The sequence below is a fragment of the Nipponia nippon genome, unplaced genomic scaffold (genome assembly GCF_047370975.1).
Source record: "Nipponia nippon isolate SJK-2023a ecotype South Korea unplaced genomic scaffold, ASM4737097v1 scaffold_4, whole genome shotgun sequence".
In the NCBI taxonomy this organism is placed as follows: domain Eukaryota; kingdom Metazoa; phylum Chordata; class Aves; order Pelecaniformes; family Threskiornithidae; genus Nipponia; species Nipponia nippon.
The window spans coordinates 60494980-60509825 of record NW_028262358.1 but is presented as its reverse complement, the minus strand read 5'-3'; the positions used below and the strand labels follow the sequence as shown (position 1 = coordinate 60509825).

Genomic DNA, 14846 nt, shown 5'->3' with positions numbered 1-14846 from the left:
TGAGACCAGGAGGAAGTTTGGCAACGGGGCCATTTAAAAGAAACTGAAAAATCATTTAACTATGCTGTCAGAGAAGATGACACACTAAAATAATTTATATTGCAATTTGTGAGATCCATTTGAAACCATTTTGCTTCAACGGTTCCCATTTCATTTGCTGTTCTCACTCCCTCTCAGCAAAAAGATAAATCCTGGACGTTCCTCTGAGAAGAAGTTATCTGGGAAGTGATGATGCAGCGAGACATACTTTCTAGGGCTGTCAGACTTGCTGACAGCTGCCGGGAAGCAGCCCGGCCTGGTGAAGGGCCATTAACCAGGCCACTGGTCGCACAAGGCCTCTCCCCTGAGCAGCCGCGGGACGGAGGGCAGAGCCCCGGCAGCAGAGGCGCGGTTCAGCGCTCGAGGGCCTCCCGGGCCGATGGTGCGCCTCGGGGCAGCCCACGGGCAAGGTTTCTCAACCTGAAGAGGAATTTTACTTGCAGCTCTACCTCCGGGGGGAAGGGCTGCGCGGCTGTTGGGGCTGACGGGCCAAAGGAAGGGGCAGAGAAAGGCTGGGGAGGGCCTCGCCGCTTGGCCAGGGAAGCTCGGGAAGCCCCGGCCGCCCCGACGTCTCCAGGCCCCTCTGCACGGCGGCTGTGGGACGCGTTTCAAACACTAACGAGCCACGCAGGAGCCGCGAGAAGCTGTACGGCCCCGCGGGCGGGCGGGCCCAGCTGCCCGGCTGCGGCGGGCCGCGGCGCGCGGAGGCCTCCCGTCTCCCGCTCCGTCCCTCGCCCCTCCCGCTCAGCAGGGGGCGCTCTTCCCCGGCCGCACCGCCACCGGCGGCGGCAGCCCGCCCACCGCGCACGCGCCTCGGCGTCCCGCGCCGGAAGCGGAAGCGGCCGGCGCCACGCTCGGGAGCGAGAGCGGCTCTCGGCCGTCCGTTGTTGCCGCGTCGCGTCGCCGCCCGCGTGATGGCGGCCACGGCGCTTCCCCCGCTGCCGCCGCAGTTCAAGAGTATCCAGCACCATCTGCGAACCGCGCAGGAGCTAGACAAGCGGGAGCCGGTGGTGGCATACTACTGTGAGTGAGGCGGCTGCAGCGCAGCGCCGCCCCGCCCGCCGGGCCCGGCCCGGCCCGTCGCGTCCCGGCCCGTCCTGCTGCCGCTCCCCGCGTCTGGGGCCGCCACCGCCTCCCGGCCACCAGCCCCTGCCCCGGGCGGAGCGCGCCCCTCCCGCTGTCCGCCTGGGTTGCTGGGTTGCGCGGAGTGCCCGCTGGGTGTACGGAGAAGTGGGGGCGGGAGGGAAGCCCCACCTCTTGGGGCGGTGCGGGGTGTTGACGGTCTTCTTTGCCTGCCGCTTCAGCTGCAAGCCCCAGCCCGTCTTTCATGTGCTCTATTTTTGCAGAGTTAAGCCTCTTTGCAGTCGTAGTGGATATGCCAGCAGCCTAAATACATGATTGTACGCACGTGTATAAAGTCAAGTCTTCTGTTTTGGGATAGTCCTAACGAGTATCGCAAAAAACTAACAGTTGAGAGTCTTTTCAGATTTTTTCATCTGCTGAAAAAACCTTCTTTCTGTCCTGTATCTGAGTAAGATATTTCGATTTGAGAGTCTTTAATTCTTTTAATAGAGTGCATTTTATTTTCTTTGAGGCTTTGTCACTTCTTCAGGGTTCCCTAAGGGGGAGAGTGGGTGGCTCTTCTTTTGTTTGTTTCATTGAAATGAACACGGCAAAAATAATTTTGTCTTACTGTAAATCTTTCAAATTAATATGTAAATTTTTCAAGCTAATTTATGCCTTCTAAGCTAATGGTTGTCAGGGTGGTCTGTGAGCCTTTCTAAAAGGCTTTCCACAGTTAATTAAGAACTGCAAGCCTGTTGTTAGTAGTCTTAAACTCCTGTCACAGTTAATCATCACATTTGGAAAATTTCTAAGACTAGCAGATCACCAGAAATCTGTATTTATGTTGTTTGCTTTTTTTCTTTTTATTGAGATGTGAGGAGGGCGTTTGGGAGGTTTACTTGACAATAGCTTTTCTTCAAAAAGAGTTAAATAAAAAATAGAGGTAGAACTGGTACTTCAGTTTGTAGGGCAATCTTAAGTTTAGAAGGATGAACTCCTGAAATTCAGGTTTCAGAAAGCCCTGAAAAAAACTCTCAGCTTGGTGCCAGAAGAATAGTTTTAATTTTTATGCGTTATGCAGGAACACTGTGCTAATGTGGAAGAGTGCCACCAGAGAAGTGAGATAGCCAATATTAGAACACTGGATGTTCTTAATAGTACTCGTTCATTTTCACTGGAAAAACACAGGACAAATCATACTTTGTGTGGCAGGAAGCACCAGCTAGGTCAAGTTGCACTGTTTTGTTGTTTTTCTGTATTTCTTTGGGGGTTTTTATCAGATGTAACACCCTGTCTGGCTATACAATAAAAATACTAGCATTTAGTGTAGGTAACAAAATACAAGTCTATTTTTATTTTGGAACAGAAATGTTTTGGTGGCTGATCTCTATTTTTCTTAATGTCTTTTCTGTTTTGAAACTTAACGTAAGGCTTAGTGTACAGGAAAAAAATAACTGTGTTGAATAATTTGCATTTTCTGTAAAGCCCTTTGCATTGTCTGTCTGAAGTAGCCTGAAAATTTGCATATTTTATTTTTTCATTTGAGTACTTCAGCACATCTGATTTGTTACTGAGTATAGTGAAGGCTATATTCTAGAGATATCTTTCTCATTACATTGTTATGTTAAGTAAAAGCAGTGACACCTCTTTTTCAAGACAGGTCTTGCATGGATCCTTTGTTCTTTTAAATACACAAAGGAGAAGAATTCATTTTCACCGGTGTTCCACTGATGGCAGTTATTTCCTCCCATGGTTGATGAGTGTATCTGGATTGACTAAAATGCAGAATTCCTGTTTCACAGGAATTTTTTTGTTATTTTAATTCTGGCTTTGAAGCAAAAATAATGTTTATGAACCGTTAATTGTGAACATTGTGGGTTTGGAACAATGATGTGGAATCCCAAAGTATTAATTATTAATATTGTTACTGTCTGAACAACGTACTCTATATACTTCTAGCATGCTATGAACAATAAAAGCTTTCCTAAAAAGGTAGTTTTTTTAAAGTTTAAGTCTGGGTATACAAAAAATTTTCAGGATACTTTTCAGATAATGTTTTGAAAGCAACACAGATTTTATGTGGAGTTAAAGCAACGTTTCTCATTAGATGCTTCACTGAAAAAAAAAAGGAACATCTTTTTGTTGAGTCTTTGGAATGTGTTTCAGAGGAGTTCTATACGTTTGCTAGAATGTATTGTGTGGAAGGAATAGCATGAGGAAAGCTTGGTGTGTGCTGGAACGTGTTCTCTGTGCTGGCGCTCCTCCGCCAGGCTCGTCTGCAGGCGTGTGCCTGGCACCGTGTGTGTCATGGGACCAGGAGCGTGGTGTGGCACAGCAGCCAGCTGAGTGGACCCTGTGTCGTGTGATGGGACCGTGCCGCGTGTTCTGTCACAAGGCTGCTTGTGCAGCCACTGTGTGAGGGGGAACATCTGAATTTTGGTCATATGATGGATGTAACTATCAGTCCGAAGAAGAGAGTAAGGTGTTCATAGTTTTGGAATGTTGCCAAGAGTGGTTCATCCCTAGCCAAAGCTTTAGTCCTAATATTAATGTTTCCGTGGCACAGTAGTTGTCAGTATGGACATATGTTTGCTAGGTTTTGATTTATGTGCATTTTAGTTCAATTCCACTTGTATATTTCTGATAATAAGAGCTGCTACACAAACTAATTTGAATATCAGAAGCAAGTGAACTCCAGTAAGATGGGTTTGCAACCTAAAATATTACTTTCTATAGCTCAGCAATAAAATTGTCAGGAGCAACTGTTTACTGCTCATCTTGTTATTTTTGTCTTTCATCAGCATCCACTGGTGTCAGAGGTGTGCTCTCAAAGCTGGGAATTTGGATGGCAGATACACATTTTATTTGCATACACCATTTTAATTTTTTTTCTCTTATGTTTTTTGTGCATAGTTCATTTGAAGTATTAAACTAGCATAAACCAGCACTGCCACCTCAAGAAGATACTGTAGTCCTTCTCTGGCCTCTCATTCCCAACCCTAATGTGCTTCAGAGGCAAACATTGATGTAATTGTATGATGAAAAACAACAATAAGTTGTTTTTCAGCCAGGCCAATTCACTACTGCTTAAACAGCTGTGCTCCCACACAGACAAAGACAAGGAACAAGACACAGTGGCTTGGGATGAAGACAGGGGTCCTGCTTTTTTGATAGTGCTGGCATATGTTGATTTAAAGAAACTGTAATTTGATGAACGTTAATCTCCGTTTTACACAATATGGACAGCAGGGATGATTTGTATTATTCACATAATTTTCCACATGAAAAATAAAACGTTGAAGAAAAACGTTGATGCTCTTGTGCACCATAACACGTCACAGATGCTTTTTGTTGTGGTACTTGCTAGAAACACTGCAAAAATTAAAAAATAGTTTTATTTCTGGTAGCCCTGTGTATTCCTTATGAAGGCTTTATGCTTAACTCCATTTTCAGGTATTCAAATTCAAAAGAGCATCTGATCAGTAGCTTTATATGTTGTTTGTAAACTGTTACTTTTTTTAGCCCTAGCCACTGTTACTAGATGGACATAATTGATTGAAGCAATAGAGATATATTTGCTTCTTGACAATATGTACCGTAAGTTTATGTGGTTGTAAAATTTGTTCTACTTAGAACATAAACTGTAGAGAAATAAAGAAACCAAGCTTATTTTTTCAAGTTGGACAGGACATGATCTGACAAAATAATTCTCCTTTTAAAGAGATTAGATGCTTTATGGTTAATGTAAGTGTTTACCACTGCGGTAATCTGCCACCTTCTTTTAAAGTGCTTGCCTCTCCATATGATACTTTTTCTCGCTTTTCGTAGTATTTTGTTAATCATTGTCATGTAGCTTCGGGTTCAGTAAAGGTCAGCTGATGCGATAGGTATAAGGGAATACCAGTAAAGAATGCTACATTGGTTGCCTAGCAAAAGGAAAATAAGTGATTGGTGGTCAATAAAATAACTTTCTTATGTTAAAAACTCACATGAGTGACACTCTGACTACTTTGAGATGTTATTCTGCGAACACAAGGAGGCAGGCTTTGATAAAAAAAAAAAATCTCTGGCCTGTGTAATAAGTAAAGAAATTAGATCTTTAACTGTGCCATAGGCAGTTTGACTCATAAGTTATTTTTTTGAAAAATTGCAAGGTTTAAGAGGTAGTTTTGTCTTCTGAAAATTTATGGTTTAGTGTTTAAAGCAAGTTTTTCCTTGATAGCTGTTGTTTCAGCCTTTCAGTAGTGTTGTTAAGCTCTTGTCAAAGATGATTGGTAGTATATTTTACATTTCTGTACTTACTCGCCGTTAATGTTATAATTCAAAAGTATTCAGAGAATGCCAGTGAGTTGCCAGAAAAGCATTGATGTTTCATGATACATAACTTCCTAACACACAACAGTGTTTAGATATTCAGTGAATGCAACATGAAAAAATATTCTAGTAACTTCAGAAAAGCAGGGCTGCGATGGTTTTTGCTTTACAGTCTGCTAAACATCAGAAAACATTCATGTGAGATCAGTAGACTTGATCTGTTTAAAAAAGGTGTGAAGAAAATCTCCTACAGTTCTCAAATTCTTGAGGTAGAAGAGCACCAGAGAAATCCATCCAAAGGATCTTACTATTGTGTTGAGACTTCTATTTTTGTGGGATCAAGCAGGAGAGAAAAGCAAAAGAGGCAATATTTTTTCCACCACTAGCTGACAACCTCTTGAATCAAAAGTCATTCAGCTTTTAATGGAAATACCCATCTGTTAAATGTGACTGGCTTTTTACTTTCAAGTTTAGTCAGACATCCATGAAACAAGCTTCTCACTGCATACCAATTATAAAACTCTCTTCTTTTTAATGGAAAAAAAATAAAATTTTAATTTAAAAAAAAAAGACAAAAAATAAAGTTCATGGCCTGACTCAGAACTTGGGAAATATAGTTACTGTGTAATTTTACAACTGAAATACTGCTAATTTTTTACCGATCCTTCCTCAAAGCAGAGGACTAATAACAGACAAATATTTTAATTGAGCTTTTAATTTATTCAACTTTTTATTGTATCTTGATGCATTTTGAATTACTAATTTAGAAGATACATGTAATTCAGAAGTATTAATGCAAGTAAAAGTAACTGGTATTTGCTGTATTTCACTGCAGAGGTTCTGCACGTACTTCCTGACTTCATTTAACTAGGATATTGTAGCATTGAAATGCATAAAATAATGTTCTTACAACATTCCTTATCTAATAAAATCAAATTCATGAGCTTTCCAGTTTAAATATTCATTTTTTGTAGTAGTTTTATATAATCCATTTGTCAAAGTACATTTTCCATATTCTCATATTGCTGGTGGCAGAAAACTGTTTTGTGTGCTACTAATACTACAAATGATTTAAAGCCTATTATTAGAGATTACATACTGAAGAATAGCTTTAATCTGTTCTTTACTCGGGATAAGTAAATTGAAATGGTCAAATATTTAAGAAGTAGATATCCATTTCATAGTGTACTGTGAGACTTGTTTTGATTGTGCTATGAGTATAAACTAAGAATATTTCTCAATTTCTTTTTTCCCCTGTGCTTTCTATTTTTTCTGTCTTCAATCTTAGCTTGTTTGCTCTGATTTGTTTCAAAGATTTGTCAGTGTGCTCTTAAAACTCTGGTTTGTCTGTGGAGACAGAAAAACAGTGAGAAGTGATTGGAATGACAAAGATAAATACATGAACCTCACAGTCCTTAGACCAAACTGTGGGCAGAAGCAAAAATTGAAGATCATGTTAACTATTGTGTAGTATTTTGGGCACTTCCTTTGATTACATAGGTAATATTTTAAAATAATCTGCTCTGACAGAGATAGGAATGAGAACATACAATAGAACAAGTGTATTTCAGAGATCGAAACTTTATTTCTGAGGTATATGTATTTGTATAAAACTCCTAAAGTTCAGTTGTACGGTGTAGACATGCATTTTTCCACTGTAAAATTCACAGGTTTTTGGTGGATCTTTATTCAGCTTGAACCTCCAGAAGTATAATTAAGAACTGTCTTTTCCTGCCAGAGGTCTGCTGCTGCTTCTGAAGAAGGGGTGCATCAATATCAGCATTCTAATTTGCAGAATCACAGAATCATTGAGGTTGAAGGGAACTTTGTACGTCACCTAGTCCAGTCCCCTGCTCAAAGCGTGATCACTAGTGCAGGTTGGTCAGGACTGTCCAGGCATGTTTTGAATTCCCTACGGATGGAGACTCCACAGCTGCTGGGAGCAACCTGTTCCAGTGTGTGACTATCCTCACAGTATAAGATTTTTCTTATTGTTTAAATGGCATTTCCTGTATTTCATTTTGTGCCCATTGCCTCCTGTCCTGTCCTTGTCTTCACTGCCCACTCCCCCCCTTCCCACATCAGGTATTTATGCACATTGGTAAGACCCTCTGAGCCTTCTCATTTCAAGACTAAACAGTCCTAGCTCTCTGCCTCTGCTGGTATGACAGATGTTCCTAGCCCTTCATCATCTTTGTGGCTCTTCCCATGTCTCTTGGAACTGGATCGAGCACTCCAGGTGTGTCACACCACGGCTGAGTAGAAAGAAAAGATCACCTCCCTCAACTTGCTGGCAGTGCAATCCTAATGCAGCCCTGGATGCTGTTAGCAATTAAGGTCAAGAGTGCACTTTGGAAACTTATCTCATGGTCATGCCCGTCCAGGGTGCTTTGTTTCACCTCACAGAGTAGTTTGAGAGCATGAAATAGGTTTCTTCCAGTTTAAGCTAAACTGGAGGGTGTTCCACAGGAGTGCTTCAGATTTGTGCTCTAATCACTACAAGCTGTTTTATCCACATGACTCGACCATAACTAATCCAGAGTAGCTGCCTTCTCCTCCTTTTGCCTTCTTGAGATCTCAATTGCTAGAAATCCTAGTGTTAAGCTAGTTTTTCTGTTTTAATTAGAAATATTTCATTTTCTTTCTTAGACTATAGAGACAAGCTTTGAAAAATACTGACAGTTTAAATATTGTTCAAAAACTTAGAAACCTGTGAGTTCCACATACAGATCTCCTACTCAAATTTTACAAGACCAAAATTGGTCCTTAAACCACACTGAAGAATGGCAGTCTAGAATACTGAGTGATTTCCTAGGATTCATTAGAGATATTATCTGATTACTTGTTTTGTCATCTAACCTTCATAATTGCCACTCTTGTTTGTAATTCCAAATTTTGTTTTGCCTATTTAGTTTGTTTACGCGTTGCTGTTCTTCAAATAACAGTGAATTCTAATGTAATTTACTATAACTTTCAGTAATTTTAAGTAAGAGACATTTTACTTGAGGCAGTTTTGACTTGACAAAGTTTGTCTAGCGTGTAACGTAACCTTGAAATATATTGTTATCAATCCATTTTCCTCTGTAGGACTTAGAATACTATGAAAGAATCTGAGGGGAAGAAGGCATCATGATACTATCCTTTTTTTGTTTTGAGTTTCTCAATTAAATTTGCATGTAGTCTTCCTTCCCCCCACTTTTTCTCAGAATTTTTTTTTCTTGCATTCCTTGTTAAACTAATTTTACTTGAAAACAAATATTTAAAAGTAATTTGTTTTGTCTGGAATGTTTCAGATTTTGGATTGATGCTACCAGCCTAATACTTCCCTTGTCTTTTGCCAGTTTCCTTCAGCATCGTATAATGAAGAGGAGGCATCAGGCCCTTCAAAGTTTGTTTGTCAGTGCTATTAAATCTATTTTTAAAAGTCTTTGAATTCAGACAACTTTGACTTAGCCGTGTAGAAATAGCATATATTTATGATCTGCATGCATAAATTACACGAATGAAGTATGATACATTAATGTTCACAAAAGCAAGAATAATTTTTATTTTTCTTTGCAGATGCATTCTTTATGAAAATGCATTTGCAGTAGTTTAAGTACAATCCAGTTTAATGGTTTTAAACATTGCTTCCCACATTTGTATTCCAACTGTTGTCTTCCTGTACTAAAGAGTTAACAAATATTTTTCTGTCAGTGATTTGACAAAGGGAAGAGGAGGGTGTAGAATATGAATGAGTGATAAATTATGGCCTGAAAAAGCTTTCATCTCTTAATCAGAATCAAAATATGGCCAAAGTTTATGGCAATGTTTTTTGTTGCTGTTTAATGTCAGTTTGTTACTATTAAATGTCAAAAATATTCCAGTTCCTAATAATTTTTTTTTCTATACTAAAGAATTAAATATATGTAGGGAAAAAGAACTGTGATCTTTTGATCCTGTTAGACCAGGAAAAAGAAAGATGGATAGTAGGACAGAATTTAGAAGATAGAATCAACGTATTGTGCATGCTTGCTGGCTGGAACTTTTTTTCTCCAGTATTTTTACTTGGCATGGAGTTAGTTTAAAATGGGAGTGAGGGGAGTTTCAGTTGTTATCCAAACATAAATCTGGAATAACTTACTGTGTATTAGGAATGAATGCCTGGCACATACTAAAGACAAAATACTCGCTCTGAAATTGTGCTGTGTATTAGCAAAGGAAAAATAACGTGGTATTACGTGACATAAATAAAAGCAGAGAAGTTTCTGTAAAGCTCACTGTATAATTCCTTCCAGCACACCCACACTTAGTATTTGCTGAACAAAGATTAAGGGCAACAAATCAAGACATAAATTCTGTAGTTGTCTTGGCTAAACATTTTTCTGAGAATGATTACTTGCCAAGTCTTTACGAATTTGAAGATAAATGTCCTGTCTGCAAACTGAGAGCAAACCCTCTTTTAGTTAATAATTGGTAAAACAGTTCTGTCTTCGTGTGTAAAAGATTACAAATTACTTTAGCTCTACTTACAATATTAATTTTTAGACATTAGCTCTATGTAGCCTGCTTACCTCCTTAGTTCTTTACTTTCTGTGTATACTACTGTCATTGGCCACATAAAAATCTTTTTTGCTGTTTGATTTGGATAAAGGGGACAAAAAATATAGATTGTAACTGTTATGAAGCCAAGTGCATAAAACAAGCTTAAAAAGAACCAATAATTGCATTCATTTATTTGTTCCCAGGTATTCCAGATCTTCATCACAAATAGTGAAGAGAGATGAGAATTACAGGTCACTTATTTCCAAGACTATCTGCATTCTTCAAATACTTCATTTAGGCTTTAAAAACTTAAACTTTTGCAGCTACAATGTATGGTTTTAGTTGTCTTTTTATATCAGAATTTTCAGCAGCTTGGCTTTTCACAGAGGAAATTTTTTTGTCAAAAGTTACCAAGCCAATGGCTCCTGTAAGTCTAGTTGTTTAGTTTTACAGTATGTTACTGTGGTCATTAGGGACATGTACTTCAAAAATTTTTCAATGTATAGAGAGAAGTTCTGAAGTGAAGAACCCTGAAATAATTTTGATGTAAAATGGCATGTCAAGTGTAGTATTTTTAAAAGGCGAAATAATGCAATTATAATACAGAACACTAAGAGGATTTCTTTCTGTGGTGTCCGTACCATTCTGGAGATTAGTTGTTAGATATTGAACCACTTGTGTTAAAGTAAAATTTTTGGGACTTAGCAAGCACAGTCAAAATACATTCCACTGCTTTTGCAATATTATAGAAACCACAACAGCTGTATTTAAAGGAATGTAAATGATGACTCTGTTTTCTTTCAGATGGGGGGGGAACTGAACTCATGTTGCATTTGGCTTTCTCTGCAGAGATGTTGGAGGTGGTAAACTTTTGGCCTCTTGCTTATGAGTTCTTTGCTACTGAGATTACCTGTCAACATAAACATGGAGGACAGTTCTTTGACCATTAATTGCCAGTTTAAAATTTCACTGGTGATATTAATACAGGAAAATTATGTTTTGCTCATTGCTGCTGAAAATATAGTAATGAAGTGAGTTTTCCCATTTGCTGCAAGTTAAACAGGAAAAGGATATAATAGATTTCCTTCACTAGATCAAAACATGTCTTTCAGTTGCTATCATGTATCCTTACCATAAGTAATATTTATGTGATAAACTACATACAAAAGTAAAAGATATGTAAGAGACTTCTGATACCTTAATTGGCAAAGGTAGTAGTATCAAAACCAATATGGTCTTGCAGATAGCCTTCTTATAGAATACTTGGGACATTTCAAAATTAGAGAGAACAGACAGAAGAATGACAAAAGATGCAGACATGGAAAAACTTGTGTTTGGAAATAAATTAAGATTCTTTGCCTTAGGAATAAGATGTAATAGTAATACACAAAAATGCAAAGAGTAGAACGAGTAGACACTTTTTACTGTTGTCTGTAATAAGGCAAGGGATTAGTTACTGCTTCCAGATCCACTCACATATTGCTCTTCAGACGGATAATTTCAAAACCAAAATTTCAAAACATTAACAGAATATTATTTTTATTTCCATAGTGTCTGTAGAGGTAAATACCAAATTATTTCTCTTCATCCTATTCTGTTTCTGTCACTTCACTTCTGTTTCTTTACTTGCTGTCTGCTTGGTAAGTTTAATGATTGTTGATAGAGGTTTTCAACTCCCTAGCCCCACCTTTGACTAGAGCAGCACTGAGTGAAGCATTGTGTGCCTAAATGTACTTAACATTTTGTTTGTCACTGGTGAGTTTCAAACACTGGAGAGTACACTTTCCTTCTGTATCTTCAGTTCATCAATTGAAACTGATGCTCCAGGAGATTTTGAGTGGTAGGGTATGATTTGCATTTTCTGACCTGCAGGGTGCCTAGTTCTTCATTACAATCAGGTTGTTTTAATCAAAGGTATTTGAGTGAAGACTCTCTTTCAGTGCTGAATGCTACTTTTCACAAACATCATACTCTTTCTTGATCACCACTTACTTGAGAAAGAAGGAATAGCTTTTGCCCTTATGTCAATGATTGCCTCATCAGAGCCCTGTCTCTGGGCAGGTTTTGTTATGCAGTACTCTTTTCGAACATATTACTGTATGTGAAGAAGTGAGTATGCAAGAATTCTGAACTTTGAAAGTGCTTCAAGATTGCAGTAGACTGTCTTGTTAGGGTAACTTAAGTGTGCTTTGACCTTTTACCAGTTAATAAGATCATGCAGGAAATCTCCTTTCCAATTTATATAGATGTTGATACAGTCGGGGTTTGATGGCTAGATGTGGTAACTGTCTCGTATAGTCAGTTGTGTGGTACAGAGATGTAATTGCTGTGACAGGTGCAACACATTTAATCTTAGTTCAGGTGACATTAATAGTCTGTCTATAGAAGGTCTCTGTTCTTAATATCTGTAGGGCTGCTGCTAGAGCACCTTCATGTTTTCTTGACAGTCTGTGTACGCTTTGTATAATAGTCCTTTGATCTTGAATGACCTGAGGACTCTTGGGCGCTTTGGTCGCAGAGTCTTTTGTTAGCAGGAAAGTGATATTGGTATGGAACATTGCTTGATGTTACTCACAGTGTAAAGGTATATATAGACAAGAAAAACATGTTTCTTACCTGTAACTATTGTTCTTTGACCTGTGTTCTCTGGGTGTTCAAGACTCACTCTTCTGCGTTTGTTCATTAGAATGCCTGAAGAGGTCTTCAAGTTTTTCTCACTCTCTGAAATCCCAAGAGGAGAGAGGACTGGCTTTTTAGGGCTGCCTACAAAGCATACAGATGTCACAGTCCTGTAAATACACCCCTTTGGATATTACTGAGGAAAAAAATTATCTTGCTTTCACTATTTAAGTGAATGCATTTGCAATGAATGTGAAAAAAAGCCACATATAGGTAGCAGAAGAGTAACGGTTAAGCAGATAACAAATAAGCAAATCTTTTAATGATTAAACTGATCCTCAAGACTAAAGACATTTGCAAGATTTCCATTTATATGGAAACAGAGTTCTTTTTATGTAAAGGAATTTTGGAAGAGATGTGAAAGTGCATACTTCAGCAAGTAAGATAAATCTATATCCGGTAATGACTAAGGGTATTCTGAATTTATGTCACCCGAACTCATATCAGTCTAAAATGAACTTACTTTCCTCTGAAAGTGTCTGATATTTGCATCTGCCAAAAAGAAATAACTGATCTAGATGGCCCATAGGTCTAGTATCCATTCCTAAGTTTTACATTATTAAATCGTACCATGAAATGTGTTCAGGGAAGCTTACCATCAAGTATGTACTTAAAAATCAGTTTAATAGAAGACTAACTATTAAACTACTCATCACGTGATTGTGGTACTTTAATTGGCAGTAGGCTTAAATTAATTTGAGTGCCTTAGATACACATCTCGCTATCTTTCTGTGTTTGGATTTCTTTGAAATGTAATTTCAACTTTACATGTGCTGGTTTCATAATTTTTAATGTTAACATGTCAGCATCCTGAAGATAAATCAGGTGGGCTTAAGAGTACATATTAGTGTTGTCACTTGATGAAACCTACGTAGCATAGGACCTACATAGCCATTTTTGTTAAAATTGCCATCTTTAATTTGTTGTGGTCAGTTTTTGTGGTTGTTCATAGCCTTTATTTTTTCCTGAAGTTTCGCTCAGAGTAGACTTTCACTTGGTTTTTCTGTACTGAAAACTTGACTACGAAGGTGCTAGGTTGTTTTATAAATTGTAAATGTAGAAGTAGAGAGGCATTGGAAGGGACGAGTACTTTATTATTTTTGGGGGTGTTTAAATGGTCGGGCAGCCGAACAGCTTTAACATTCAACTTTGCAGTCCCAAATAAGGAATGTGCACTTTGTCTGGTTTGAATAATCAATTGTATATGAAACCTGAAATACTACTTTTAAAATCCAGAAAAATGAGTTAAATTACCATGCTTACCAGCAGAACCTAGGTAAATTTTCTAGAGAGAGATCTAGTTTTATTGGACAGATTGATAACAGATGGAGAAGGCAGGCAAGCTTTTGAGCATATAATGCTTTCTTCGGCAGCAAACAACAGGATAAGTGCAGTTTGAAAACAACTGTGTTATATTTGTGTTTACTGAGATAATTTGAAGGGAAAAGGCTGTCTTTGTGCATGAAGAGACGCTTGGAAGGAGAGAGATGGTAAAGCTGTGAAGCAAGTAAGGATCACATGCAGAACTCTGTCCTGCAGGAAGAAGAACATTGGGGTATGCCATAATAACCAGCTCATGATAATATTTGGTAGAGTTACAGCCTTTAGTTCTCAAGCTCTGCATTTGAAGGTGTTTTGTAGGACTCCCTTGAGGGTCAGGAGTGAGAGTTAGTGGAATGGGGTTTTTTTTGTGCAAAATGTTTTGCATTTTGTTACTGGATGTTTCTGTCCATTTTCCCTTCTCTCTGTGTGTTAATCCTAGTAAATAATAGTTGTTTGGTCTTACCCACAATTTCCTGAAGCATATAAAGTTCTGCCATGTTCATATCTAAAATTCATAGATTTTTGGTAGTAACAAGATCATTTTTAATCAGATGATGTTAATCATTCATTTTCAAGATCATGTGAAAAGCTGGAAACCTTACTTGCAGGGGAAGTTGAATAAAGTCTGTTGTGTCTGATTTAAAGATCAGGTTTGTGTCTTGTCTTTTGATGATATGTATGCATATACATGGATATAATAGATGCTTAATTCTGTTTGTTAAAGTGGAGTTTTAAAGCTACCTAGTTCCTGCTACATGAAGTTCCATGTTTGAGATATATCCATACACTCTATACATATATGTAAGTCATATGAAAATTATTTATGTACAATTATGCATAAAAATAGACTTGAAGTTCCTGTTTGAGGGAGTTGCAAATGAGGATGGTGATTATTTACAAAG

The 14846-nt window shown here is 38.4% G+C and overlaps 1 protein-coding gene across 5 annotated transcripts in view; it reads left to right on the top strand.

The window, feature by feature from the left end:
* The first annotated feature begins 868 nt into the window (after nucleotides 1–868).
* VTA1 (vesicle trafficking 1) overlaps nucleotides 869–14846 on the top strand; it is a 39405-nt gene continuing 25427 nt past the window's right edge. For 2 of the 5 annotated variants that reach the window (XM_087774484.1, XM_087774485.1), the window contains exon 1: nucleotides 869–1062. In XM_087774484.1, coding sequence (XP_087630610.1) covers nucleotides 954–1062 — 109 coding nt within the window. In that variant the 5' untranslated portion in view covers nucleotides 869–953. Of the gene's footprint in view, nucleotides 1063–1119; nucleotides 1260–1372; nucleotides 1571–14846 lie in introns of those variants that run through there. The other 3 variants (XM_087774488.1, XM_087774487.1, XM_087774486.1) reach the window with 3 other exon arrangements.